Source organism: Entelurus aequoreus, linkage group LG12 (assembly GCF_033978785.1).
Source record: "Entelurus aequoreus isolate RoL-2023_Sb linkage group LG12, RoL_Eaeq_v1.1, whole genome shotgun sequence".
In the NCBI taxonomy this organism is placed as follows: domain Eukaryota; kingdom Metazoa; phylum Chordata; class Actinopteri; order Syngnathiformes; family Syngnathidae; genus Entelurus; species Entelurus aequoreus.
In genome coordinates this window covers 13,703,701-13,730,214 of record NC_084742.1, presented here as the reverse complement: position 1 = coordinate 13,730,214, position 26,514 = coordinate 13,703,701, and the positions used below count along the sequence as shown (strand labels likewise).

General features: G+C 42.4%; 1 protein-coding gene across 3 annotated transcripts in view; it reads left to right on the top strand.

Moving 5' to 3' along the window:
* Positions 1-26,514, top strand: part of bltp3b (bridge-like lipid transfer protein family member 3B) — a 37,220-nt gene that overhangs the window by 7,766 nt on the left and 2,940 nt on the right. Inside the window, exons 4-21 of one of the 3 annotated variants that reach the window (XM_062064807.1) lie at positions 638-729; positions 805-994; positions 1,060-1,200; positions 1,280-1,447; positions 3,325-3,505; positions 6,085-6,168; positions 6,240-6,395; positions 6,879-6,991; positions 7,065-7,206; positions 7,279-7,472; positions 9,399-10,112; positions 10,230-10,819; positions 11,134-11,217; positions 11,469-11,617; positions 14,079-14,224; positions 15,075-15,225; positions 17,633-17,668; positions 23,004-23,263. In XM_062064807.1, the coding sequence (XP_061920791.1) occupies positions 638-729; positions 805-994; positions 1,060-1,200; positions 1,280-1,447; positions 3,325-3,505; positions 6,085-6,168; positions 6,240-6,395; positions 6,879-6,991; positions 7,065-7,206; positions 7,279-7,472; positions 9,399-10,112; positions 10,230-10,819; positions 11,134-11,217; positions 11,469-11,617; positions 14,079-14,224; positions 15,075-15,225; positions 17,633-17,668; positions 23,004-23,263 (3,591 nt within the window). The remainder of the gene's footprint in view (positions 1-637; positions 730-804; positions 995-1,059; positions 1,201-1,279; positions 1,448-3,324; positions 3,506-6,084; positions 6,169-6,239; positions 6,396-6,878; positions 6,992-7,064; positions 7,207-7,278; positions 7,473-9,398; positions 10,113-10,229; positions 10,820-11,133; positions 11,218-11,468; positions 11,618-14,078; positions 14,225-15,074; positions 15,226-17,632; positions 17,669-23,003; positions 23,264-26,514) is intronic. The other 2 variants (XM_062064809.1, XM_062064808.1) reach the window with 2 other exon arrangements.

Here is a 26,514-nt window from a genome sequence, read left to right as displayed (position 1 = left end):
CAAAGTAGTAATATAAGGATACAAGTAGTAGTTTGATCAAAATAAAGTAATATTACATTAATGAAGTAGTAGTTTTAGGAGAATAAGGTAGTGATATTCCAAAAATAAAGTAATAATTATTTGTCAGAATAAATTTGTAATATAATGAAAATAAATTAATAGTTTTAAGAAAATACGGATGTAGTTACAGGAGAATAAAGTAGAAATATTACAAGAATAAAGTAATAGTTTAAAGAGAATAAAGTAATAGTTTAAAGAGAATAAAATAGTTTAGGAGAATAAAGTAGTTGTTCTAGGTGAATTTAACACTGTAGTAATGTAACAGGAATAAAGTGATAATACTAAGGGTGTAGTTTTTCATTTACTCCACAAGATGGCAGTAGTTGCATTAAAGGTATGATGAGTCGTCAGCATCCAGCAGCTTTGTTTAGCTGTAAAATGTTGCTACTTAGCTGTTGGTGTGAAAGTCATTCGTGATACACTTGCAGAACTACTACATGACCATGTGGTCAAGGAGAGCTACGTTTTCCTTTTCCCACTTTCTCATGGACTCCACAACATTAATAAATAAGTACTTGTTATCTATAAAAGGACAGTGGAAGTAACAGTTTCGGTTCTTGGTGTGCTTCTTGTTCAGACTCTTGACAAAGTGGAAATGGAAATGAGCACCTGCGATGAGCCCCGCCCCCCCAACGGCCCCTCTCCTATAGCGACAGCCTCAGGTCAAAGGTGGGCGATTCAACAAGCACAGAAAGTGAAATGTAACCACATGACTCCTCAGTGACGGCATGCTTGTTTTCCCAGTGAGTACGGCTTTGCTGAAAAGGTGGTGGAGGGGATGTCCCTCTCCATCAACTCCATCGTGATCCGCATCAGCGCCAAGGCCTTCAACGCCTCCTTTGAGCTCTCCCAGCTACAGGTCTACAGCGTCAACAACAGCTGGAGCATCAGCGACCTGCGCTCCACCCGTATTCAGGACCCTCAAAAAGGCGAGGTAGGCGGAGGTCCTTATTTAGCCGTTCTGGATCTTACAGCGCTAAGAGGCTCGTGTTTGTCCAGATCCTCACCTTCAAGGAGATCAGCTGGCAGATGATCCGCATCGAGGCCGACGCCATTCACAGCACCGAGCACGAGATGCTGAGCGCCCCCATCCGCCTCATCACCAACCAGTCCAAGATCAGAGTCACTCTCAAGCGACGGGTCAGAAACACATCTGAACAGTCCTGTTGTACCTTCCCGAGCGATGGAGTCACGTTAGCTGTTCTTCCCCCCGATCCAGCTCAAGGATTGTAACGTGGTGGCCTCCAAGCTGGTTCTGATCCTGGACGACCTGCTGTGGGTGCTGACCGACTCCCAGCTGAAAGCTATGGTGCAGTACGCCAAGTCCCTCAGCGAGGCTATGGAGAAGTCGGCGCAGCAGAGGAAGAGCATGGCGACAGAAGACCAGGTGCAACTCAAATACATAAAAACTACAGCTTTTTCACCTCCAATACGATCCCGATAATAATTTGTCATAATATCAGCACAAATCGTATACATACTTTTATTATTTTGCAATGTGGAATGTTAGAATATGTTTGATCAAGTAAAATTACCCAGTGAACAATGGCATGTATGAAAAACACTAACCTTATGACAGACTAATGTGATCCTTAAATTTAAAGTGGAGCGGTAATTTGTTTTTATGGTGACAGCTGGTAGCCACAATGATTCATTAAGTTATGCTCACGACGCACTGCGGACACGTTTGTTACTGGATACTTTCTGATACGTTTCTGCCTTAGAGACTTTGTATGTGTAAGTATTATGCAACTATAATTACCGGTGGGAGAGTGGCTGTGCCAGCAACCTGAGGGTTCCTGGTTCGATCCCCAGCTTCTACCAACCTAGTTACGGCCGTTGTGTCCTTGACTTAGACTTAGACAAACTTTAATGATCCACAAGGGAAATTGTTCAACACAGTAGCTCAGTTACAATGATGGAAAGGACAATGCAGGTATAAATAGACTAATATAGCTATAAAAAAATCTAACATATATACAAATATATACATAATATGTGTACAGAGTAATTTATATACAGATATATTATATTATGTCTATAACATATATACAATATAAACCAATGACCATGTACAATATTACAGTATATACAGTCTATATGACAGCAGCAGCATAAAATTGAGAGTAGGTCCAGCAGGAAATAGAAAATAGACATTATAAACAAAGAGAAGTAGCTAACATGTCAGGTGTCAGGTAATAGGCAGATGTCATCTATTGCTGTATGGCGAGTGATTATACAGCTGGATGGAGTGTGGAAGCAAGACACTTCACCCTTGCTCCTGATGGGTCGTGGTTAGGGCCTTGCATGGCAGCTCCCGCCATCAGTGTGTGAATGGGTGAATGTGGAAATAGTGTCAAAGGGCTTTGAGTACCTTGAAGGTAGAAAAGCGGTATACAAGTATAACCCATTTACCATCTATTTGATTTTTCTTTATATCGTCAAATGTGATGTTTTGGACTGCAATATTGTTCAATGAATGACACTTATTACTAATGTCTAGCTTGTGTGCTCAGCTGTTGCGTAGCTGTTCAATCAATGTTTATTTATATAGCCCTAAATCACAAGTGTCTCAAAGGGCTGCACAAGCCACGAAGACATCCTCGGTTCAGAGCCCACAAAAGGGCAAGGATAAACTCACAACCCCTGTATGCCCCCCCTCCACAAGGGAGCGGGGGGCAGAGGAGAAAAGATAAGAAACGGCAGATCAACTGGTCTAAAAAGGGGGTCTATTTAAAGGCTAGAGTATACAAATGAGTTTTAAGATGGGACTTAAATGCTTCTACTGAGGTAGCATCTCTATCTGTTGCCGGGAGGGCATTCCATAGTACTGGAGCCCGAATAGAAAACGCTCTATAGCCCGCAGACTTTTTATGGGCTCTGGGAATCACTAATAAGCCGGAGTTCTTTGAACGCAGATTTCTTGCCGGGACATATGGTACAATACAATCGGCAAGATAGGATGGTCTTGGTAGATAGCCTACCATGTTTACCTTTTGTAAATGACTTGACTAAAAGAAAAGAAAAGACCAATGTTTTGTGCTTATTGGAGGACATTTAGATGTTAACTGACTGTCCAGCTTTGCACAAGTAAATGTACTCCAGGACTGTTAGTATTGAAGATTGTAGATGCTAGCCGATATTTTTTTTTGCTGATATCAGACCGTTATCCAATATCAATATCGGAGTGGGACACTCCTAATAAAAGCACAGTATGTTTTACGTCAACTCTCTACTTGAACCTTTTTGTTTTGTGCGTGCCAGGTGTCGTCCGCCCCACCTTCATCCCAGCAGGTCCGCATGCAGCAAACGTCCACGGCCGCCGACCAGAGTGCCACCATGGCCAAGCTGTTCAGCGACAACGACGTGTGCGAAACGTCACACCACCTGCAGATCATGCACCTGGACCTACACATCTGCGACGACATCCACGCCGCGGACAAAGGTGGCCACGCCCTACGCTTATACCTTTTATGTGAAGACAAATAACCTATCTAGCTTTGCATGCGCTTTGAAGTGTTGCTACTTAGTTGTTGGTGGTAGACTCGCTGACTTTGTTCACAACAAATCTCATCAGCGCCATTATTGCTGGCTGCTCCTTAGCGTTGTCACAACTTAGCTTACTTAGCACTGTTACTTACACCTTTGTTTCTGTTGCTGCTGTGGTGTACAATGTCAGACCTGCCAACGTGTGCACATTTTGTGTCTTGAAAACTGGTCTGTATGTATTTTCTCTGGTCAGTTCTCTAACATTTGGATTATATTCTTGTGTCAAAGCACCAGCGTACACGACATCGGCTTATTCCTCCCCCTGTAAACCCCTTAGCATGCGCCACCAACAAAATCTAACTTTGATTGTAAAGACTGTGATTGGTCGTCACTTGTTCAGAAGGTGTACAGCCCATCTCCGATTCTCTGTAAACGCCTTCTCTGATTTCAGGCCAAAATTTGCAGTAAAAATTAGCTAGTTCCAGCTGCAGACACTCCCTTTTTAATCACCATAGTTTGTTCGGGACAAAGGAAGCTAACAAGCTAAATAGTCGACGAGAGAGTGGTTGCTCACAGAATTGACGTAACGTCATGCGCTCAAACCGATGGAAACTAAAAAAGCATGGGTGTCCAAAGTTCGGCCCAAGGGTTATTTGTGGCCTGTTGCTTGTTTTTTTTTTGGCCCACGTCACGTTGTAGGAATACAATTAAACTAATTAATTTACTTCCAAAATAAAGGCCTGTAATATTCTCCTTAACAGGGATGTACCGATACAACTTTTTTTTACTTCTGTTATGGTACAGATAATGTTGTGGTACAAAATCAGCACAAGTAAATCATACTTTTATTATTTCGTAGTGTGAAATATTAAATCAATAATATTAAATTGAAATTAGTCAAACAGAGAACAATAATATTTATGAAAAAACTAACATATTATCATCGTCAGGAATGAACCTATGCCCTCTTCAATTAAGTTGAAGTGGAGTGGTAATTGTTTATTTGGTGACACCTAGTGGCTACAATAATAGTGCCTATTTTGTGCATATATTGACATGTTTTTAATGTGGAATAAGTTAAAGTACCAATGATTTTCACACACACACTAGGTGTGGCGAAATTATTCTGTGCATCTTGACCCATCACCCTTGATCACCCCCTGGGAGGTGAGGGGAGCAGTGGGCAGCAGCGGTGGCCGCGCCCGGGAATCATTTTTGTTGATTTAAGTTAACCCCCAATTCCAAGTAAGCTCTATGTGCAATATGAGTGTTAATACTGTCGTAATATCATCTTCTGTAGTGTATCTTTAGTGTACAATATGTGTACTTGCATTGGTGGTACTAGTGTTTTTCTTTTTTATAATTGTTTTTCATTTTAGTGTTTTTATTACATTCTACGCTGTGCTGTATTTAAAATCTGCACTGCAACTGCGGGATAACCTGGTTTTGTGTATTTGGGATTCTAATAACTCCCAAAAACTTGAATCCAAACCATGGAGACGAGGCGCAGATATTATTAAAAAGCTTTTGCCTCGTTTTAAACAAGCAGTTTGGAACTTGAGGCTTTAGTGATATATTTTGCTGTGGATATCTCCATATATGGTAGAGGGTTTGCCAAAAAGCTTTGCACAAGTCTGCCATTTTAAGTCAATTATAGTCAATATCAATAAGTTCATTTTTTTCCCTCTATCCTTTTGTTGATATTTCTAAAAAAAACATAGCATATAGTTCTAACGTATATCTGTCAGTGGACTCCATATGGAAGTGCTAAAAACTACAACATGGCTGACGAGTTGGTAACACAGTTGAAAGTGGCTTGGCTTAGAGGAAGGCTTCGGCATGTAAATAAGTCAAAACAGTGTTTTCTGAAGAGACAGTCAGAAAGCGGCTTGAAGATGGTCTGTAAAACCTAATCTATGCAAAATTATGACCAAAGTACCACTATGATATGTTATGTAGACCACAAGAAATTTGTTTTAAATGTAGAAAACAATTCAAAACAATTAATTAAATTAAGCTCATAATGCAGTAAATTGAATAATGCTGACCCGTTTGTTACTGGATACTTTCTAATACGCTTCTGCCTCGGATACTTTTTATGTGTAAGTAATATGCAACTATAATTATTTGATACTTAGTATGTTGTTTTAGACTGCAATATTGTTCAATTAAGGACATTCCTGGTTTGTGTGCTATTGCGTGCATAGCTGTTGTGTAGTTGCTGGCCTCTTGTAGCCTATAGCCTACCATGTTTACCTTCTCTTCATGACTTGACTACAATAGAAAAAAAGACCAACCTTGCGTGTTTATCGGAGGACATTTATATGTTAACTGTCCGTCCTTGCACAAGGAAACTCGCTGGAGGACTGCTTACATTGGAGATTTTACACGCAAGCCGTGTATTTCACACTTGCTATTTTTGCTGATATCGGATTGGGACAGCCCTACTTATTGATAAATGACCATGTGGTCAAAGGGAGCTATGTTTTCCACTCCACTTTCTTACGAATTTGCTTTTTTTTGGTTTCATTGCAGTGATCAATAAAAGGATCACTGGTGGAGCTATGCAGCTCTCATTCAGCTCCATCACTCTGGACTACTACCCATTCCACAAAGCAGGTGTGAATCCTTCAGAGATGGTGTTTCTCTTCAGCGTCTTGACTCTCTTCACTCTGTGTCTGTCCAACTAGGTGACAGCTGCGCCCACTGGATGCACTACAGCGAGGCCACTAAAACCAGAGATGGTTGGGTACGGAACCTCCTGGATGAGTTTAAGTCCAATGTGGAGATGCTGAAGAGTGCGGTGCGGAATCAGCAGGGAGTGGCTCCGGCGCACAGCTCACCTGGTAAACACACACTCAACTCCATGGTTGTGAGGGATTAAAGTCCTCACACACACACTGTGGGTTTTTCTGTCCCCAGTGTCCCTTAGGGACGATATTTATTGGCCTATTGGAGTAGGGCTTAGGGAGGCAGAAGGAGGCCTGGTAGAGTGGAGCCCACAGTCTCCGGCCCAGTGCTGTTGGTGCCTAGAGCCAGGTACCACGGTGTGGTGTGTGTGCGGTGATACACACCTTGTGTGAGGCTCAGCGGTCTCAGAGCCGTCTATACAGAGAGTATGAACAACTCGGTTTCAGAGGAGGAAAGGGCCCAAAGAAGACAACATAACCTGTCTAAGGTTTTGCAATATTTAATTTATCATTCTCTTGACCAATCAGAGAGAGTATGGCCAACCAATCTCTTAAATGACGGCTCTGAGCAGTCGCCCCCTTTGAGATCTCCTGGTGGTCACTCTTCGTATCTTTTCGACCAATTTTCTTTCTTTTCAGGGAAGATCAACACCTCCTCCAGCACAACTTTCAGTGCTCCTCCTGAGAGCTCCAAGGCCCAGCTCATGTCCAGCTCCGTTGTCCTCAGGATGGCCGATTTCAGCATTTACCAGGTCAACTGTTCGACCAAGCAGTGTTTTTGTCTCCATTTGTCCAGTTAACATTTTGGGTTGTGATGGTTTTTAGGTGTCCACAGCAGACCAGCGTCGATCCAGTCCCAAGACCATGATCTCCTGCAATAAGAAGTCTTTGTACCTTCCTTCTGAGATGCCGGCCATCCATGTGGAGTTTACAGAGTACTATTACCCCGATGGAAAAGACTATCCGAGTAAGACCTTTTGTAGTTTATACAACCTAAATGGTTTTTTTTTAACACCGCCTCTTCCTGCTGTTTCTTCAGTCCCTTGTCCCAACCTTTACGCCCAGCTGAACGCCCTGCAGCTGGTCCTGGATCCTCGCAGTCTGGTGTGGCTCAACCTTTTCGCCCTGGACCTCAGGCAGAGTCTGGAGCAGTTCATGGATATCTACAAGCTCAACGACTCGCAGAAGCCCGACGAACACGTTGACATCAAGGTGGACGGCCTCATGCTGAAGGTAAGCGGTGCCGGCGTGAACATGAGAGCTTAAGGGGGTGTCTGCCAAATGTGGAATTCAAATGCATTTGAAATATTTACATTTAAATTGAATTGGCTCCACTGCACAGGATGTTGAATTGGAAGTGGAACTAAAAAATTCCAGTGGAAATTTATGAATGCTTGCTTTTTGGGCTGTTTTTTTTAAAGTCAAATGCTAATTATGCTAATAGCTAGCATGCTAACAGCTACTATTCTAACCAATAGTACGAAAATACCATAAATTCCGGACTATAAGCGCTACTTTTTTCTACACATTGAATCCTGCAATTTGTAAAATGGTGCTGCTTTGGAATTTTCTTCGCTGATGGCCATAATGCAAATAGTTAAAAAAAATCAAGCAAAGACCCTGAAAATTTGTGTTTTTGTTTGTGATACGGTGCCATCTTTTGGATGAGTTTGCTCACTGCAGGTGCTGCAGTGCCATTCATTATATAGCATTTAACTAAACGTACAATTGCCATTCCATTTTCTAGTCATCTATAACGTTCTACATGTATTGATTCTTCATTCATCACTCCAAGCAACCTTTGTAAGTTTACAACATAACTAAAACAATTACTAAACTTTCCCATGTGTGGTGTCTAAAAAGAGTGTTTTCATGCATATTTGTACGTGCTATGGTAATGTAAAGAAGCCAGCATTGTTACAATTAGCTAATATGCTAACCCGTTTGACTGTTTGTGTTAGTTTTATTAACTCACAAAGACATTCTTTATGTATCGTTATAGTTTTGTAAATTCACCAAAACGTCACCGTGGACTTATTGAGTCTGTTTAGCTGACTGGAGAGCTAGCTTCTGCAGCTAGTGGGTAACTTCTGATTTGTGCCGTTTTACTGCCATGTTACAGGCACCGTTTGCAAACAGTTAAGGTATGTAATTAAACATGTACAAAATCTTTCTGTGTAAATAACTAATTTAATTACATGTGTACATGTCTGCAATTTATAGTCCAGTGTGGCTGATATATGGAAGAATATTTTTTTCTTATATTTTCTTATATACATACCAGTGCGCTCTGTTGTCTGGAAAATACGGCAAGTACCAAAAGTGCCAAGACCGTTCTATAGCATCCCTACATCATGCCTTCTATTTATTTGTATTTTATATTAAGTATGTACCAAAAATCGCCAAGGCAGTTCTATAGTGTTCAGTGTATATACTTGTCCAGGGGGTACCCCGCCTACCACCCGTATGCAGGTGAGATAGGCTCCAGCGACCCCCTGCCAACTCGAAAGGGACAAGCGGTAGAAGATGGATGGATGGATGGATGGATATTTATATGTAGATATGAGTAATGTAGAATTAAATAAATTGCAATTCAGATCAACTCCTTTTTGTCAAGCAACAGGAAGATTTTGTCACATTTACAACGTTTATTTGGCTTAAATACTAAACATAAATATGAAACATTTTCCTTTCATTTTGAATACTTCGATAAAGTAAAGCATTCTGGAAAATAAAGTACTTTTCAACAATTTGAAATAGGGCTGGACAATTAATCAAATTTGAATCACGATTGCTATTTTGACCGCCCACGATCATACAAATATTATAATCGGGGAAAAAAAACAATTAATGTAGTTTCTTGAACCTGTAATGGTGAAACAGATGAATGAGCAAATGAGTGGAAAAAAGACCATGTTTACTAGAAGTTTGGGATCTCACCATGGTTGCTATACTTTTTATTTGACACAGCGCTAGTATGTCTAATCAATAATCACTAAACTCTAAGCATCTGATCAATTGGAATATAAATTCTTCTCTCTCTTTGGAGCGTCCATTCAAATTCATGGAATGTAATTGGAAATTCCGGAGACAATTTCAATTATTTTTGGAATTTTGCACAAGGCTGTTGTCTCCTACGTCTCGTTTCTTTTTCTTCAGCTGGTGATCCCTGCCGATCGAGACCCCTCCTGCCCGCCCAACCTGCCTCGCTCCATCTCTGTGCAGACGTCAGAAATGGTGGCCACCAACACGCGGCACCCGGCCAACTGCACCCGCGCCCACCTGGAGGCCCTCCTGCAGGCCTTCCAGGAGGAGCCCTTCTTCTCGTCCTCGTTCGTCTCGTTCCCTCGATCATCCTCGTCCCTGCCGCTCCTTCACCCCATTTTCCACTACCACGCCCACGAGCAGGACACCAGGCTGCACGACATCTACCGGGGCCTGGTGGTGCCCACCATGGAGGCGGACGCCCTCAAGATGCCAGCTGCCGCTGACTTTTGGGCATTGCACTTTGCACAATTCTGGGTGGACTACGAGGGTACCCACAGTGGGAAGGGGCGACCGCAGCCTTTTGTGGACTCCTTCCCTCTTACCGTGTGGGCGTGTCAGCCCGCAAAGCTCCTCCAGCATCAGGAGAATCTGAAATCAAACATGTCCCGAAGCACTTCTGTGGACACTGCTGGCCGCCTGCAGCGGAAGCGCCTCTTGAAGGAGTACTACAGCACGGACAGCGCACCCACGCCGTCTCACAGCCCGGCGCCCAGCAACGGACTCCATAAGCCGCAGTCAGTGGACAGCTTGCCTTCCTCGTCCTCGCCAAGCAAAAATGCAGATGTGCAAGTGCTGGTGTACGTTCAGAAGCATTTAAGTGCTCAGGTATGTTCACGCTGGACGTGGCAATCGCTGTGGAACGCTTTACTGCAATGTGGATGTGTGTGTGTGTGTGTGTGTGTGTGTGCGTGTGTGTGTGTGCGTGTGTGTGTGTGTGACCAGGTGAGCCATCGGCAGTACGTGTTCCTGATGCGTCTCCAGCGCAGCATCAAAGCCCTGCAGAACACCCTGCAGCAGGACCTGGAGGAGATGGGCTCCAAAAGAGACCGCAAGGCTCCGACGCCACATCCCGCAGACCACCAGCCCTTCACCGCTTGTCTGGGCCTCCTGCTCAAAAGCGCTGAGGTCTCCCTCCTCTTAAAACCTGTCGCCCAGCCAGAAGGCTCACAGTCTCCTTTGGGGTCCGAGCTGTCCCCTGCGGAGAGCAGAGGCACCTTGGAGCCGGGGAGCGACAACAACAACGCCGCCACCCATGACAGGCATGAGGGAGCAGCCAAAGCCTCCTCCATTGTGGACCAGCTGTTGTGTGCTGACGGCACCGAGGATAGCAGAATGCAGACAGGACAGGAGCCACTAGTCCCCATTTCGACTGCGCGCACGGACACCGATCACAAGTCCTCGCTGGAGGAGAGGACTTCTGGGAGGTGCAGTTCAGATGAAGGTGGAGAAATGTTTTTTGACGACAAGGCAGGCACAAGCGACCCTCTTTGTGAGGACAAAGCCGCCGCCAAGATGCCACAGTCGACATCCAGGTATTTATCTTCCCCCGCATTGGCTCGTTAATTTTGTCGGACACCGAGCGGATGACAAAATGTCCTCTTCGATCCACAACTAAATCTGCTTGTGCTTCATGTTCTACTGAGAACATGAGCGATGTGTCTGTCAATATGGACGACCACCTCACCATGCTCTCATAATTCTTCTGCGCCATTTCCCATTTCATCAACAATCTGTGCTAACTTCCTTTTTTGGCCTCTTTGAGCGTGGCTTTAAACCTTGCAGCTTGTGTGCGCGTGTGTGTGTGCGTGCGCGTGTGTGTATTTGTGTGTGTTCTCTCTCAACCAAGGAAAGGAAGTTTGTCTGTCGTTTCTGATCTTCTCAGCTCCTCATCTACCGGCAGATCCACCTCCCTTTATTCCATGTCCAACATGTAAGGCCCTCGTGGATCTGCGACTAGCTGTGCTAATAACCAGTGTGTGTATATGTTGGTCCGTTTTGTCCTTGGACTTGCACATAACATAACATGCTTGTATTTGCATGTGTGCATTAAACGCTGTCTCTTTGTGTTACATCTAATAGTGTGTGTGTTTGTTGTCCACTTGTTAACTAGTCACGCATGAGCACTGTTGTTTTGGACATAAAGGTGTGTGTCGTATAAAAGCGTGTGCCTGTGCGTTCTAGTGGACGTCTGATGCGGGACCGATCCCAGTCCAGTTTCTCAGTGTCCTACAAAAACATGAAGAAGAGTCCGTCCCTGCAGTCGCTGGACAACATTTCAATAGACAGCTGCCTGCTGGAGGACGGGGACACCTTCAGCCTGATGGAAAGAGGTACACACACACACACACACACACACACACACACACACACACACACACACACACACACACACACACACAACTACTTTCCTGCCTATACCTTGAAAGAACTAAAACAGTCGTTCTCAAACTTTTGTTTTACCGAGTACCACCTAAAGAAAAACTTGGCTCTTCAACTACCGCCATAATGACCAACATTAAAATACAGTAGTGCAAAAGGCCTAAATATTCATTAAAACAAGGCAGAGGCTATATTTTACAAGTATATTTAATATTTTTGGCCACTGCAACATTACATACAGTTTGAATTTAGAAAAAAAAACCCACAGTACTTTAATCAAGTGATTCTTTGGCGTACCACTCGATGGTACCACTGTTTGAGAATCCCGGAAATAGAAATAGAAAATATGTCCTTATTTAACAGACTAACTGGTACACCTAGCCAGTAAGCTAATTAATGCATTTTTATGTGTTCAAAACTGCAGGACATATTGTCACTTTGACATGTTGACATGTTTGTATTTCTCAACAACACTCAGGAAGCTTGGCTTGCTTCATGTTGTTACGTTACATTTGAGCTTTCTGATTTTTTTGTCTGCTTAAATGGGTCATACTAATTTTTTTTCTACATTTAAAACACTACCTTGTGGTCTACATAAAATGTAATTTTCTTTTTTTGGTCAAAATGTTGCGTAGAATGTAGGGATGTCCGATAATATCGGCAGCCCGATATTATCGGACGATAAATGCTTTAAAATGTAATATCGGAAATTATCGGTATCGGTTTCTTAATTATCGGTGTCGGTTTCTAAAAGTAAAATGTATGACGATTTAAAACGCCGCTGTGTACACGGACGTAGGGAGAGGTACAGAGTGCCAATAAACCTTAAAGGCGTTTCCTTTGCGTGCGTGCCGTCCGAGTCACATAATATCTACCGGCTGTTCTCATCACAAATTAATGCAAGGCATACTTGCTCAACAGCCATACAGGTCACACTGAGGGTGTCCGTATAAACAACTTTAACACTGTTACAAATATGCGCCACACTGTGAACCCACACCAAACAAGAATGACAAACACATTTCGGGAGAACATCCGCACCGTAACACAACATAAACACAACAGAACAAATACCCAGAATCCCTTGCAGTACTAACTCTTCCAGGACACTACAATATAACCCCCCCCCCCCCACCTCCACCTACCCCAACCCCACCCACCTCAACCTCCTCATAGTCTCTCTCAGGGAGACCATGTCCCAAATTCCAAGCTGCTGTTTGGATAGCTAGATAGATAGTACTTTATTGATTCCTTCAGAGAGTTCCCTCAGGAAAATTAAAATTCCAGCAGTATTGTACAGAATTGAGATCGAATTTAAAAAGTAAATAATGGGGGTATAAATGGAAACAGAATAGAAAAATATTACAATAAGAATAAAAATAAAAAGCAACAATGAGAATAAAAATATAACAGTACTATAAGAATATAACAAGAGAAACTAGGCACTAGTGACCATGTTATGAAAAAGTATTGCACTGTTATTGTTTTGAGGCATGTTAAAAAAAATAATGCACTTTGTGACTTCAATAATAAATATGGCAGTGCCATGTTGGCATTTTTTTCCATAACTTGAGTTGATTTATTTTGGAAAACCTTGTTACATTGTTTAATGCATCCAGCGGGGCATCACAACAAAATTAGGCATAATAATGTGTTAATTCCACGACTGAATATATCGGTATCGGTTGATATCGGTAATTAAGAGTTGGACAATATCGGAATATCGGATTTTAACAAAAAAGCCATTATCGGACATCTCTAATAGAATGTTTTGCAGACCATCTTCAAGCTGCTTTCATAAACGTCTCTTCAGGATGCGCGTTTTGTATGCGGTCTTATTTACGTGCCTCCACTTCGACTACGTCTTCACCCTGTCATGTTTGTTGTGGTTTTTAGAGCTTCCATAGTGAGTCTACTGACAGATATAAGTTAGAACTATAAGCTACTTCGGAATAGAAATGGCAACAGTGAAGGATGCATGTATGAGCCAGTCTGCACCACAACGAGAGGATAGAGAAAGATATGGAACTTATTCACTGCAATGGCGGACTCAAGCAGAGCTCCTTTGGTAAAACTCTACCGTATACTATATGGAGATATCCGCTGACGTCACCAATGGGAAAAACGTCACTAATGGGGAAAATTCCAAACGGCTTGTTTGAAGTATGAAGGAAGGCAATATTGTTTTATAAATATCTCCGCCATGCCTCAATGGTTCGATTTAAAATTTGTGTGACTTATGCAGATTCCAAATACACGAAAACAGGCACTAATAGGTTAGAAAAATTGGTTTTGCATAATAGGTCCCCTTTAAACAAGCCACTAGCTTCCACTTCTACTTGTAACCAGAAGGTAGCAGCATTGTGCAATATTACAGGAAACTTGTTTTTTGTGTGTGTGTGTCCTGCACAGATGACATGTCCATCTCAGGATTTAAGGCCACTGTCAGCGAGCAGAGCACCGGCGACAGCGCGCCTGTCCCAGAGCAGGAAGACGCCGTGTCACCGGACAGTGTCAGCGCAACGTCGCAAAGCATCGACGAACCCTCTAAAGACATTGTAAGATGATGGTTGCTTGATCTGCATGCAGGGTCAAATAGGACAAATTAAAATGAATAAATACATCTTTAAATAATTACTTAAATATGTCATAGATTATTTATAATTGGAATTAAATACATAATACCTGGGATTTATATAGCGCTTTTCTAAGTACCCAAAGTCGCTTTACATGTTAAAAACCCATAATTCATTCACACCTGGTGGTGGTAAACTACTTTCGTAGCCACAGCTGCCCTGGGGTAGACTGACGGAAGCGTGGCTGCCAATTTGCGCCTACGGCCCCTCCGACCACCACCTGTCATTCATTCAACATTCATTCACCGGTGTGAGTGGCACCGGGGGCAAGGGTGAAGTGTCCTGCCCAAGGACACAACGGCATGGTAAGAGGCGGGGAGCGAACCTGCAACCCTCAGGTTTCTGACACGGGCGCTCTACCCACTACGCCATGCCGCCCCATAGATGGTATTTGATGTGTCATCTATTTAATGTAAAAGTACATTTTATCATATGATTTATTATTTCAATGTTTAATAAATGTTTTATTAATTTAATGATGTCTTTTCATGATTTGATTATTTCACAATTTAATGAAATGTTTACTGACTTTGATGGTTGAGTTGGACAGATAAAATACATCCATGAAGATACACGTTCATGAAATAAATAAATCACCAAATAATGAAATCAGCTATTAATTAAATGATAAATAATTAAATGTATTTTTACATTAAATAAATTAATGACACATTAACATTTTAATGTATTTATTTAAGTTATTACATTTTGGCCTATCTGACCATCCGCAGCTGTTTGTGCGTATGTGGTCTAATTATTGTGCCTCTTCCAGGTGTCTGTGCTGGTGCTAAAGGTGCACTCGGTGTGCGTGGGCATGGAGGCAGTGGGCGAGAGCTCCGCCCTGGCTCTGGAGGTGGACAAAGTGACGCCCAGCCAGCTGGGCAACGTCAGCCTCAGACAATACCTCAGCAGCCGCAGCCTGGGTAAGCTAACCGCGGTGCCATTCTTTTTGCAACGCCTTAAAGGTGCAGTGTGTAGTGGTTTTCACAAATGAGGCTGAGGCTAATCAGCCTCAACACATTTGCACATTGAAGGCTACGTTATGGCGCAGTGTCGTGCCTCTTCTTCCTGTTTGGAGTGGGGTGAGCGCGTGACTTGCAATTCTCTGATAAGAACCTAAGAGCAGTGTTTTCATTAAGGGAAGCTACCCCAGTTCTCTTTGACTAGCTATGTAACTTCCTGTGTGCTACGAGTCAACAATGGCGACTGAAGCAACGCCCTTGTTAGAGCTGAGACTAGTTGATGTGTGATATTCATATCATATTCATGCAACTGTTCATATTTGTGTATTGCGTATTTGCGACATTTTGGAGCTTTCATGGAAGCGAAAAAAACGGAAGTGATGGCTCAAAATAAAAAAGCCAACCAATCACAGCTCTGCTGTCTACATTGCTGTATAGCATTTTTTGGAGGTGCACGTCAGGCTCTTCCAGAGGTTTTAGAGGGGGAGGAGCGAGCTGGCGCCGTGATGCTGGAGCATAACGGGACAGGCAAAAATGAGTGTGCGGGTTGGGGCACTTATAAAATGGGGCTGAGACTTTAAGAGGCACTTTTTTTAATCAATAACACAATCCCTTTCTATTTCTACACAAGAAAGTCGATGACCTCAGGAAAGCATGAACAGACCTGAAGTACCCCAAATAAGAGCATCTTCCCCTTTAACGTCCAAATGTACCCTACAAGAGTCTTACCCGTAAAAGTCCTGCTGCTCCCAAAGGTCCGAAATGTACCCAAAGTGTCCGGGGGCGGTGCCAAGACCAGGGGCACTTTTAGAGTTAAAGTTAAAGTACCACTGATAGTCACACACACACTAGGTGTGGTGAAATTAACCTCTGCATTTGACCCATCCACTTGTTCCACCCCCTGGGGGGTGAGGGGAGCAGTGAGCAGCAAAATCACTTTGGTGATTTAACCCCCAATTCCAACCCTTAATGCTAAGTGCCAAGCAGGGAGGTAATAGGTCCCATTTTTATAGTCTTTGGTATGACTCGGCTGGGGTTTGAACTCACAACCTACCGATCTCAGGGCAGACACTCTAACCATAAGGCCACTGAGCAGGTGCATTTCGACTCTTTTGGGAACCGTATTTATCATTGGGACCATTTAGGTTCATTTGGGACCTTTCCGGACCTCTCCAGGGCCTAATTGGGTTTAATTTGGACCTCACGGATAATTAGGCCATGGTTAGGATAGGATAAAAATAACCCTCCTGAGGGTAGGGAAGTAAAATTTTTGAAGTCACGTACAATTCGATTCTGATTCTTAGGGTGGCGATTCGATTCACAGTAAATTCTTGATTCAACACGAGTCTCAATTCAAACCAATTCTAACAATATATTATTTAGTATACATTATAATGAAACCTTTTTAAAAACAGGTTACATCTTACAAAAGTTCCTCTTTGCTCCTGAGCTACAGTATATGTGCAGCGAGTAAGCGTGCAGATGGCCTCACAAAAATTGGTTCTTGAAAATTCTGAATCTATTTTTTCCCGGCCTACCAACGAGGCTTAAGAGCACTCATTAAGGGTGCCGTATAAAAAATAAAACTCGATTCTGATTTAATTTTGATTCTAAATTTTCAAGAATCAATTTTTAAAAAATAAAGTTTTTTTTAGGCTTTCTCCGCATTTACGTGCTGAGCGTCAAATTGTACTGTCAGTTGTTGTAAGATTCGCAATCTTCCGTCTGTTCGTCCGTCCATCCATCCATCCACCCATCCACCCAACCATTTTCTATCACGCTTATGGTAAGGGGGAGAATATCCCAGCAGACTCCCCCGTACTCACACTGGTCAAATCGTACCCTGCTTGACACCTAAGGTCCGATACATTTGCCTAATGTGAGTGCTCTGATCTGTGATAGAGTTTGGACTACTTTCCCTTCTTTGGCACGACTGGGGAAGGAGAGAACACCATTGCCCACACACACACACACACACACACACACACACACACACACACACACACACACACACACACACACACACACACACACACACACACACACACACACACACACACTGAGTCATAGAATTACTGTAATGCTCCTCACAAGTCCTTAATGTTAACAGACATATTTAATTATGCGGATAAAATAGAAGGACTTGAAATAATCTGCAAGTCAAAACCTATATACCGGCCTTGCTCGTCTGTGACTACAGTGATGTGCATATTTAAAACATGTAATGACCCCCGCCACTTTACACAGTAGAGCTAACTCCAAACATGACTGGAAATAATCCACCAATTTAAGGAAATCGCACCCACGTTTAGCGCGGTACGAATTACTAAGTCTAAGTCTTATGATTTACCTTGCTGTAACCCCACAGGTGCGGTGTGTTCAATGCCTGCTCAGAGCAGTCAAGGTAACTTATGTGTCGCTTCGTGTGCATGTTTGCGTGTGTGATACTTTTCTCTTCCACTCAAATGCTGTTTGACTTTGCTCGCGCCGCAGCCTTTTTATTTGATGGACGTAGGGTTGTCAAAAGTATCGATATTTCAATACCAAGTCTGTATCGACACGCACAAATTACATTAAGAGCTGCTTTTCTCAGTATCGCGAATACAGAATACTGTACAATATCTTTTCCTTGGCGAGCTGCGTCAGTTCTCACAGTTGTGAGCCATGAGTCACGGTAAGTCCGCTTCACAACACATCTCAGACGCGCCTGCTTTGCCTGACGTAGCAGAAATGATCTTTGAAGAGTGCAAGCCAACATTTATCACTTCCATAAGTGTGAAGAAAACACAGCTCAGAGACACTTCTGTTGTTTGGCAACACTTTGAACGCCACAGATTTACTCATATCTCCAGGAAGGCAAATTGTGGCCTTGGGGCCATTTTCTGAACGCACCTCTTTTTTATGGCACATTAAAGAAATAAAAAAAAACTAAAGGGAAAAATAGAGCAAAAAGGCGTAACGTAATGAAAAAAGGCTGAAATGTTGATACTAATGGCGAAAAAACCACAAGACTGTGTCTTTCAATATATGTTATAGCCTTTTTATTAACCTATTCTAGTACAAATGACATGTCACACGACCACCACATTAAGAAAGTATTAATAACAATATTGTTTGTGTTATGGACTTGAAGGCTCCACACCACTGCTGTTCTTTTTAGAATGTAAAATAGTTGACTATTGTTATTTAAGATCATATTCATGAGCACAGTATTGTTTGTTTTGATATACTGTGAGACTGTCTAACTGATATTTAAATTAGGTGCAAAAATATGTTGAAGCACAGTAATCTTAAATACTTGACACTTTGAAACACTTTTCAATAAAATAGTCAAAATAAATGTACATGGGTTTAGTTTTTTATTTCTTGTTGTAGTATCGAATGAGTCTCGAGAATCAGGGAATTTACGGTGCATCCGGAAAGTATTCATAGTGCTTCACTTGTTAAAGTTAAAATACCAATGATTGTTACACACACACTAGATGTGGCGAAATTATTCTCTGTATTTGACTCATCACCCTTGATCACCCCCTGGGAGCAGTGAGCAGCAGTGGTGGCCGCGCCCGGGAATCATTTTTGGTGATTTAACCCCCAATTCCAACCCTTGATGCTGAGTGCCAAGCAGGGAGGTAGTGGGTCCCATTTTTATAGTCTTTGGTATGACTCGGCCGGGGTTTGAACTCACAACCTACCGATATCAGGGCGGACACTCTAACCACAAGGCCACTGAGTAGGTTCTACCTTTTGTTATGTTACAGCCTTATTCCACAATGTAATACATTTTTTTGTCCTCAAAATTCTACACACAATACCCCATAATGACAATGTGAAAACGTTTTTAGTACTTTTTGCAAACTTATTAAAGATAAAAAACTAAGAAATCACATGTACATAAGTATTCACAGACTTTGCACAATACTTTGTTGATGCACATTTGGCAGAAATTACATTCTCAAGTCGTTTTGAATACGATGCCACAAGCTTGGCACACCTATCTTTGGGCAGTTTCGACCATTCCTCTTTTCAGCACCTCTCAGGCTCCATCAGGTTGGATGGAAAGCATTGGTGCTCAGCCATTTACAGATCCAGATGTTCAATTGGATTTAAGTCTGGACTCTGGCTGGGCCACTCAAGGACATTTGCAGAGTTGTACAAAATCCATCCCTTTGATATCTTGACTGTGTGCTCAGTATTTCACAATTGTGTTGTTCTTGATGTGCAATGACAATAAAAGCCTATACTTACAGTAAATCGTTGTCCTGCTGAAATCTGAACAGTCACCCCAGTCCGAGTTCAAGACTGCTCTGGAGCAAGTTTTTATCCAGGATGTCTCTGTACATTGCTGCATTCATCTTTCCCTCTATCTTGACTAGTCTCCCAGTTCCTGCTGCTGAAAAACATCACCACAGCATGATGCTGCCACCACCATGCTTCACTGTAGGGATGGTATTGGCCTGGTGATGAGCGGTGCCTGGTTTCCTCCACACATGATGCCTGGCATTCACGCCAAAGACTTCAATCTTTGTCTCATCAGATCAGAGAATTCTGTTTCTCATGGTCTGAGAGTCTTTCAGGTACATTTTGGCAAGCTTTTTTTAAGAAATGGCTTCAGTCTGGCCTCTCTACCATACAGACATGATTGGTGGTTTGCTGCAGAGATGGTTGTCCTTCTGGAAGGTTCTCCTCTCCACAGAGGAATGCTGTAGCTCTGACCATCGAGTTCTTGGTCACCTCCCTGACCACAAGGGGCCTTTTCCTCGGATCGCTCTGTTCAGACGGCTGGGCAGCTCTAGGAAGAGTCCTTGTTGTTCCTAATTTCTTCCATTTACGAATGATGGAGGCCAGTGTGCTCTTTGGGATCTTCAAGGCAGCCAATATTTTTCTGTATCCTTCCTCAGATTTGTGCCTTGAGACAATATTGTCTCGGAGGTCTCCAGACAATTATTTCGACTTCATTCTTTGTTTGCACTGTCAAGTGTGGTACCTTTTATATATAGACAGGTATATGCCTTTCCAAATCATGTCCAACCAACTGAACATACCACAGTGTAGGAACATCTCAAGGATGATCAGTTAAAACAGGACGCATCTGGGCTCACTTTTGAGCTTCATGGCAAAGGCTGTGAAGACGTATGTCCATGTGATTTATTCATTTTTAATAAATTAGCAAACATTTTTAAAAAAAATTCCACATTGTCATAATGGGGTATTGTGTGTAGAATTTTGTGGACAAAAAACTATTTATTCCATTTTGGAATAACAGTGTTTCCCATAAACTAGCCAAGATACCTGTGGCGGTGGGGGCGTGGTTATGGGCGTGGCTATGGGCGTGGTCACCATGACATCATCGAGTAATTTGCATAATTTACTACAATGATATGATTTTCTCTAAAAAGGCTAAACAAATGTATACTTACTAATTAATAATAACAGTTTTGTTTTAAACGTCCATCCATCCATCCATTTTACAATATAATTACAACACTTTATGTACATATTTATATACAGATTTGAACAATAAGTTATTCACTGAAATATATTTATTAATTGTGGTTCTTACAAAAAATATATCTTATAAAATATAAAGCTAAAATGTCTCTTAAAGCTCTGCCCCTTTAATTAGTGCATACTAAATAATTTAACTTTAGCCTACTACTACAACCATATTATTTACCAGCAACATAAAGTGAAACAGAGGTAGAGGTGTCCTGCCACAGTCAGTAACAAATAAACAGAAAACAGTAGTGGTCAAATACAAATAAGGCAACAAGAGAAGTATCCTACACTTCTCTTTTGTAAAGTAAATCTGAACAGCCTATATGGACATCTACATCAACTATATGATTTGTCTGAGAAGCTGGACAGGACAAAAAAATAAATAAATATATATATATATATATATATTTTTTTTTTTTAATTTGTGGCGGACGTAATTCTTTCGTGGCGGGCCGCCACAAATAAATGAATGTGTGGGAAACACTGAATAAGGATGTAACATGTGAAGCGCTGTGAATACTTTTTGTCACGGCTGGTTACACCAGGCCGTGCCCGTTTGTTGGTGTTCTCCTGTGTTTTGTGTTGGTTCCTGTCCTGTGCTTTTCGTTTGGTGGCACTTCCTGTCATGTTGATGTTTTTTAGTGACCGCTTCACACATCTTGCCCAGAGCATTTCCCCTCACCTGTTTTCGGTTTGCAATCACTTCTATTTAATTCTATCTGAGCCACCATTCTCTGTCGGGACTTTGTTTGGAAATGATAATCATTCATGTGGACGCTCTTTCCTCCTGCCGTGAGTTTTGCTATGTTCCAGCATTGCGTTTTTTGTTTTTTTTCACCTGTCAGTTTTAGTTTCGTTTTTTGCACAGCCCTCCCTATGCTTCGGTGCCTTCCCAGCGGCACTCTTTAGCTACATTAAATACTTTTACCTGTACTTTGCCTCCTCGATCTTCTGCATCTTGGGAACACACTAATAATCGCCGTCATGCGACCCGAGCGTCACACTTTCAAGATGCACTGTATAGGGATGTGTATCGACTACTGAAATGATGGTATTGTGACAGCCCCAGATGGAGGTGCTTTTATCTACAGTAGTTCTTGCTGCGTTGGAGAAGAAGAAGCCATGTGATTGGAGGTCATAGTGTAATATAGAGTGCCTTTGGCTCGCACGAGTGCCGAGGAGAAGCCAGATTTTGAGAACTCTCTTCTGTTTAGGAATGCTTGGCCTTCGGGGTGAAAGACATTAACGGACAAAAGCGGTGTTCTGTAGAGGTGGGGAACAGTGATGCAAATTGGAACTACTTATGCTAAAACAGCTAAAACCGTGACTTTAAAAACCAAGGTACGTGCCATTACACACCAATCGAGGGATCGTGACATTGAGTTCTGTGCGTTTGTGATGCCTTTTTAAAAGGCTAAATTTGACAGTAATAGACTGAGCGTTGCCATTATGTGCAACATTAAGCCCGCAACCTAAAACGCGCGTGCGACTGAAATGAATCCTGTCTCCCCCCGAGCCCCTCCTCACTCCATCCTCCCTTCCCTCCTCTCCTCCATCATCTCGCCACTGCAGCAGACTTTGCAGTTTCAGTCCAGTGATTCCTGGCGACGAGCGTTTCCTCTCGCTGCTTAGTTGCACCTCTCTCTCTTATCCCCTACTCATCCCCCGCCTCACCCCACACTTCCTGCCTCAGTATTGAGGAAATGTCATTTTATCGTCTGAGCAGTGCTGACATCCAATATGTGTGCGTGCGCGCGCGTGTAATTGGACGCCAGCACTCCCTCAGAAGGTGTGATGACTTTTCTGTCTCTCAAGTGTTGCTCCTATCTTCTCATTACCTCCACTTGCTCTACTTGTTATTTTAGGGAAAAATCCGAGGGTCAAACACAGTTCCTTCATTTCAAATCTTCTCTGCAAACTTTGCAGCACTTTTTGCTGCTTTGTGGCGTTTCATTCATAAAAGCGCACAGGCAACTTTGTGTCGCTTCTCCTCTCTCGGGTAGTAACGAGATACCTCGGCTGCCAGAAAGGCTTTGCAAGCTTTTTTTCTTTGTGTCTGCAAATGTTGCTGCCATGCACCGTGACTCATTCTACGCACAAAAAGCATGTTATTTATTTTCATCTATTTTTGTTGTTGTTTTGAAATCATTAATTAATTGGTATAATTATTATTTTATTTTTTTCTATTTCTTTATTTATTTGTAAAGACTACACTATTAAGCGTTGCCTGTGTTCTCTCCCAGTGGCTGCCGACGTCAGGTCCCCGTCAGTGTTGGGCCGCCATCGCCCACAGGTGCGCGCCCGGTTGGAGAGCGGTCCCCGCGCCGCCGCCCACTCGCCGCTGGCCGAGCGCAACGGATTCCTGCAGCTGCGTGTGCACGGGTACCGGGCGAGCCTCCTGATGTCCACGCTGCGCAACCTGGCCCAGTTCCTGGAGGACGACTCGGCGCCGCAAGTGCTGCCCATGGAGATCAGCGTCACGGACGCCTGTGTCGACTTGAAGGTGTGTGCTTCTCCCCCTCTGAAAGTTTACTGATCGAAGAGGTATTGTTTTATCGCGACCTACTGACCGACTAAATGGGCCGCAGAGGGCATGAAAGCAGGAAGTAAAGCTACTGCTCAACAAACAGTCCTGGGTTTTATGGCCAATTTCCCCAAATTTGATTTTGGATCACAAGGTTCTAAATCCATCACTCACTATTTGATTTGAACAGCACTTAAATATTGAAAATGTCACAACTCTGTTACTAAATACTAGATATACTTTATTTGCTCTGTTCACCTTGAACAACTTTAGACAGTTTAAAGTTGTCAGGTTCAAACACTGATGACATCTATGAAACAGACGAGAAGCAAGGAATCATGCAGAGACAGAGTTAAATTTGGCTCAATTGAGGAGATAAGTTTTTTGGGCTGTACTCTAGTTACAGATCCAAACTTCGCTCTAAAGCAGGCCTGGGCAATTATTTTGACTCTGGGGCCAAATGTTGAGAAAAAAATATGTTTTGGGGCCGGTATATCTGATTTTTAGGAACACTAATACAAAACCTCACAATAATGTCTTATTGAAAGCTAAAAACGTTACGACAGACCGCCTTAAAAAACTGAACAGAATTTTTATTTTTTTTACTGAATGAGACACCCAGAATGTACATGAAAATAAAGAATGTGGGATTTACAATATTAACTATGAAGGATAAAACACTGAATATTGACATCATATGAACCTCACACCCCCTCTTGATTGACATATCTTACAATCAAGCAAAACACAACAAAAAAGCAAACAAACACAGCGTAATATGAACGCGAAGGCTATAAAAAACCCCACCTAAAATCTGATACATCACTAAGCTTCAGAAGTTTGTTGTAAAAATCTCCTTCCGCGTCTGTCCCTGTCACCCGCATTTCAGGCTGGCCGCTCTGGAAACACTCTGTGGAAACGCTCCCCACCCACACTGCTTGGTGCCTCGTCTGAGTTGCTGTGACTTAGATTATTACCATAGTAACTAATTAGATTACCATAGTAACTAATTAGGTCACTATAGTAACTAATTAGATTACCATAGTAACTAGTATATCATGCAAAAGTGCAGATTCCAACCATTGAAATACTTAGTATAGTTGAAGACTTACGGTCATTAGAAAACATCACTGCACATCATAATGGCAGCTACACTTTCCATCTTAAACATCTAAAAAAATTATTTGGGAATGTCCGGCGGGCCACATTGAAAAGCTTAACGGGCCGCATGTGGCCCCCGGGCCTTAATTTGCCCAGGTCTGCTCTAAAGTCTAGCCCACGTGCTTCCTCTATTTATTTGGGAGGTCCCTGGTTACATCACTGAAGCGGTCGCTATGGGAAGGGAGTAATCTCGACAGCTAAAGTTAGACACGATATATGATTATACAAGAAATGCAAATGTGTTGACACTGGTGATATCGCCTTGTCTCTGCTCTGTCTGCCGGTGTTCGGCCTTGGCAGTCAGCAGGCCGTTCCTGGACACAGACACTGATACGAGACTGGCTTGCAATCTTTTGGATTGCCAGCTTAGCACAGGCAAAGAAAAATACCACTCCAGCACAATTGATAATAACTATAGCAACGGCCCTTAAGCATAAGAGTTGTGTGATAATATATATATATAATTATTCTAACAAAAGTTGAAGACCATCTGCCTCAAAATCTCAAATTCAAGTATTCAAGTGTAAAATAATAATCACTGTGAGTTAGTTTTCACAGAGCCTTATTTTGTCAGCGTAGTCAAACAGGATGTAAATAAACATTGTTTTATTGTAAAGTCCAGAAAAGTGCTTTTGGTCTTTTTGGCGCACTTGATGACTATGCTGTGTGCGGGGGGTTTTGTAAACAAAAGCACATCCCGTTTTACAGCTGCTGTCCTTTCTTCATCGTGACCGTGCCCCACATTAGTGGTCATTTTACAAGACTCTCACTTACAAATATATGGAATGTAAATATTGATATTAGGCCCTGTGAATCGATAGTGCAACATTTTAAAGATATTGATCCATAATTAATTCAATTGATGTTTTTTTTTTTAAACTAGCACTAGTCACAACACAGCGTGGTGGAGAGAGAATAGAGTGCAGTTGTATGCTAGCCAAGTTAGCACGTCACTTTAGGAGCTGGCGACTCCCCTGCTGTGGCTCGTCAACAGGCAACAACAATCAGTGTGTTGTAAGCTAGACTCGTTCTGTATATTTAGATGCAAATAAGATTAGCTCTGAGCTTCAGGGGCTGCCACCTTTCCTTTAGACTTGTCACAATACCAAGATTTCTGTAGTCGATACCAATACCTTTGAATTTCCACTATTTTGGATAACACGATAACAATGGAAAAAAAAGACTGAACCCATGTACCGTATTTTCCGCACTATAAGGCGCACCTAAAAACCGCCAATTTCCTCAAAAGCTGACAGTGCGCCTTATAATCCGGTGCGCCTTATATATGGACCAATATTGAGCCACAACAGGTCTCGCAACTACGGTAACTACGCCGACTTCATTTTCCCCCTTCTACGGCTGCTAACCGTAGAAGAAGCGCTTCTTCTTCTACGGGGCAAAATGAAGTTGGCGGCTGCTAACCGTAGTTGCGAGACCTAAACTTTATGTTAAGACCCAAAAATGGCTCCTATTAAGAGACACGCTTACGACGCAGAGTTTAAACTCAAGGCGATCAGTCACACAGTAGAACACGGGAATAGAGCAGCAGCGAGAGAATTAAACATTAACGAATCAATGGTGCGGAAGTGGAGGAAGCAACATGATGACCTGCACCAAGTAAAGAAGACTAAACAGAGTTTCCGAGGGAACAAAGCGAGATGACTACAGTTGGAGGACAAACTTGAACAGTGAGTTGTTGAACAACTATTTCTACTTGTACTGACACAAGTAGAAGTGTCAGTACAATCACTATTTGTTTTGTTGACATTCCCTTTGGCGCAGCTCCATCTAATGGATGCATAACGTAACCCCAGCCTCTACTGTAGCATCTATTCTATGCGCCTTATAATGCGGTGCGCCTTATATATGAACAAAGTTTTAAAATAGGCCATTCATTGAAGGTGCGCCTTATAATCCAGTGCGCCTTATAGTGCGGAAAATACGGTACTTTTAAAATCACTACTTTTACTGAAAAGTGTTTCAAAGTGTCAAGTATTTAAGATAACTGTGCTTCAACATGTTTTTTCACATAATTAAAATGTCAGTATGAGCTGCCAAGAGGTAACTAT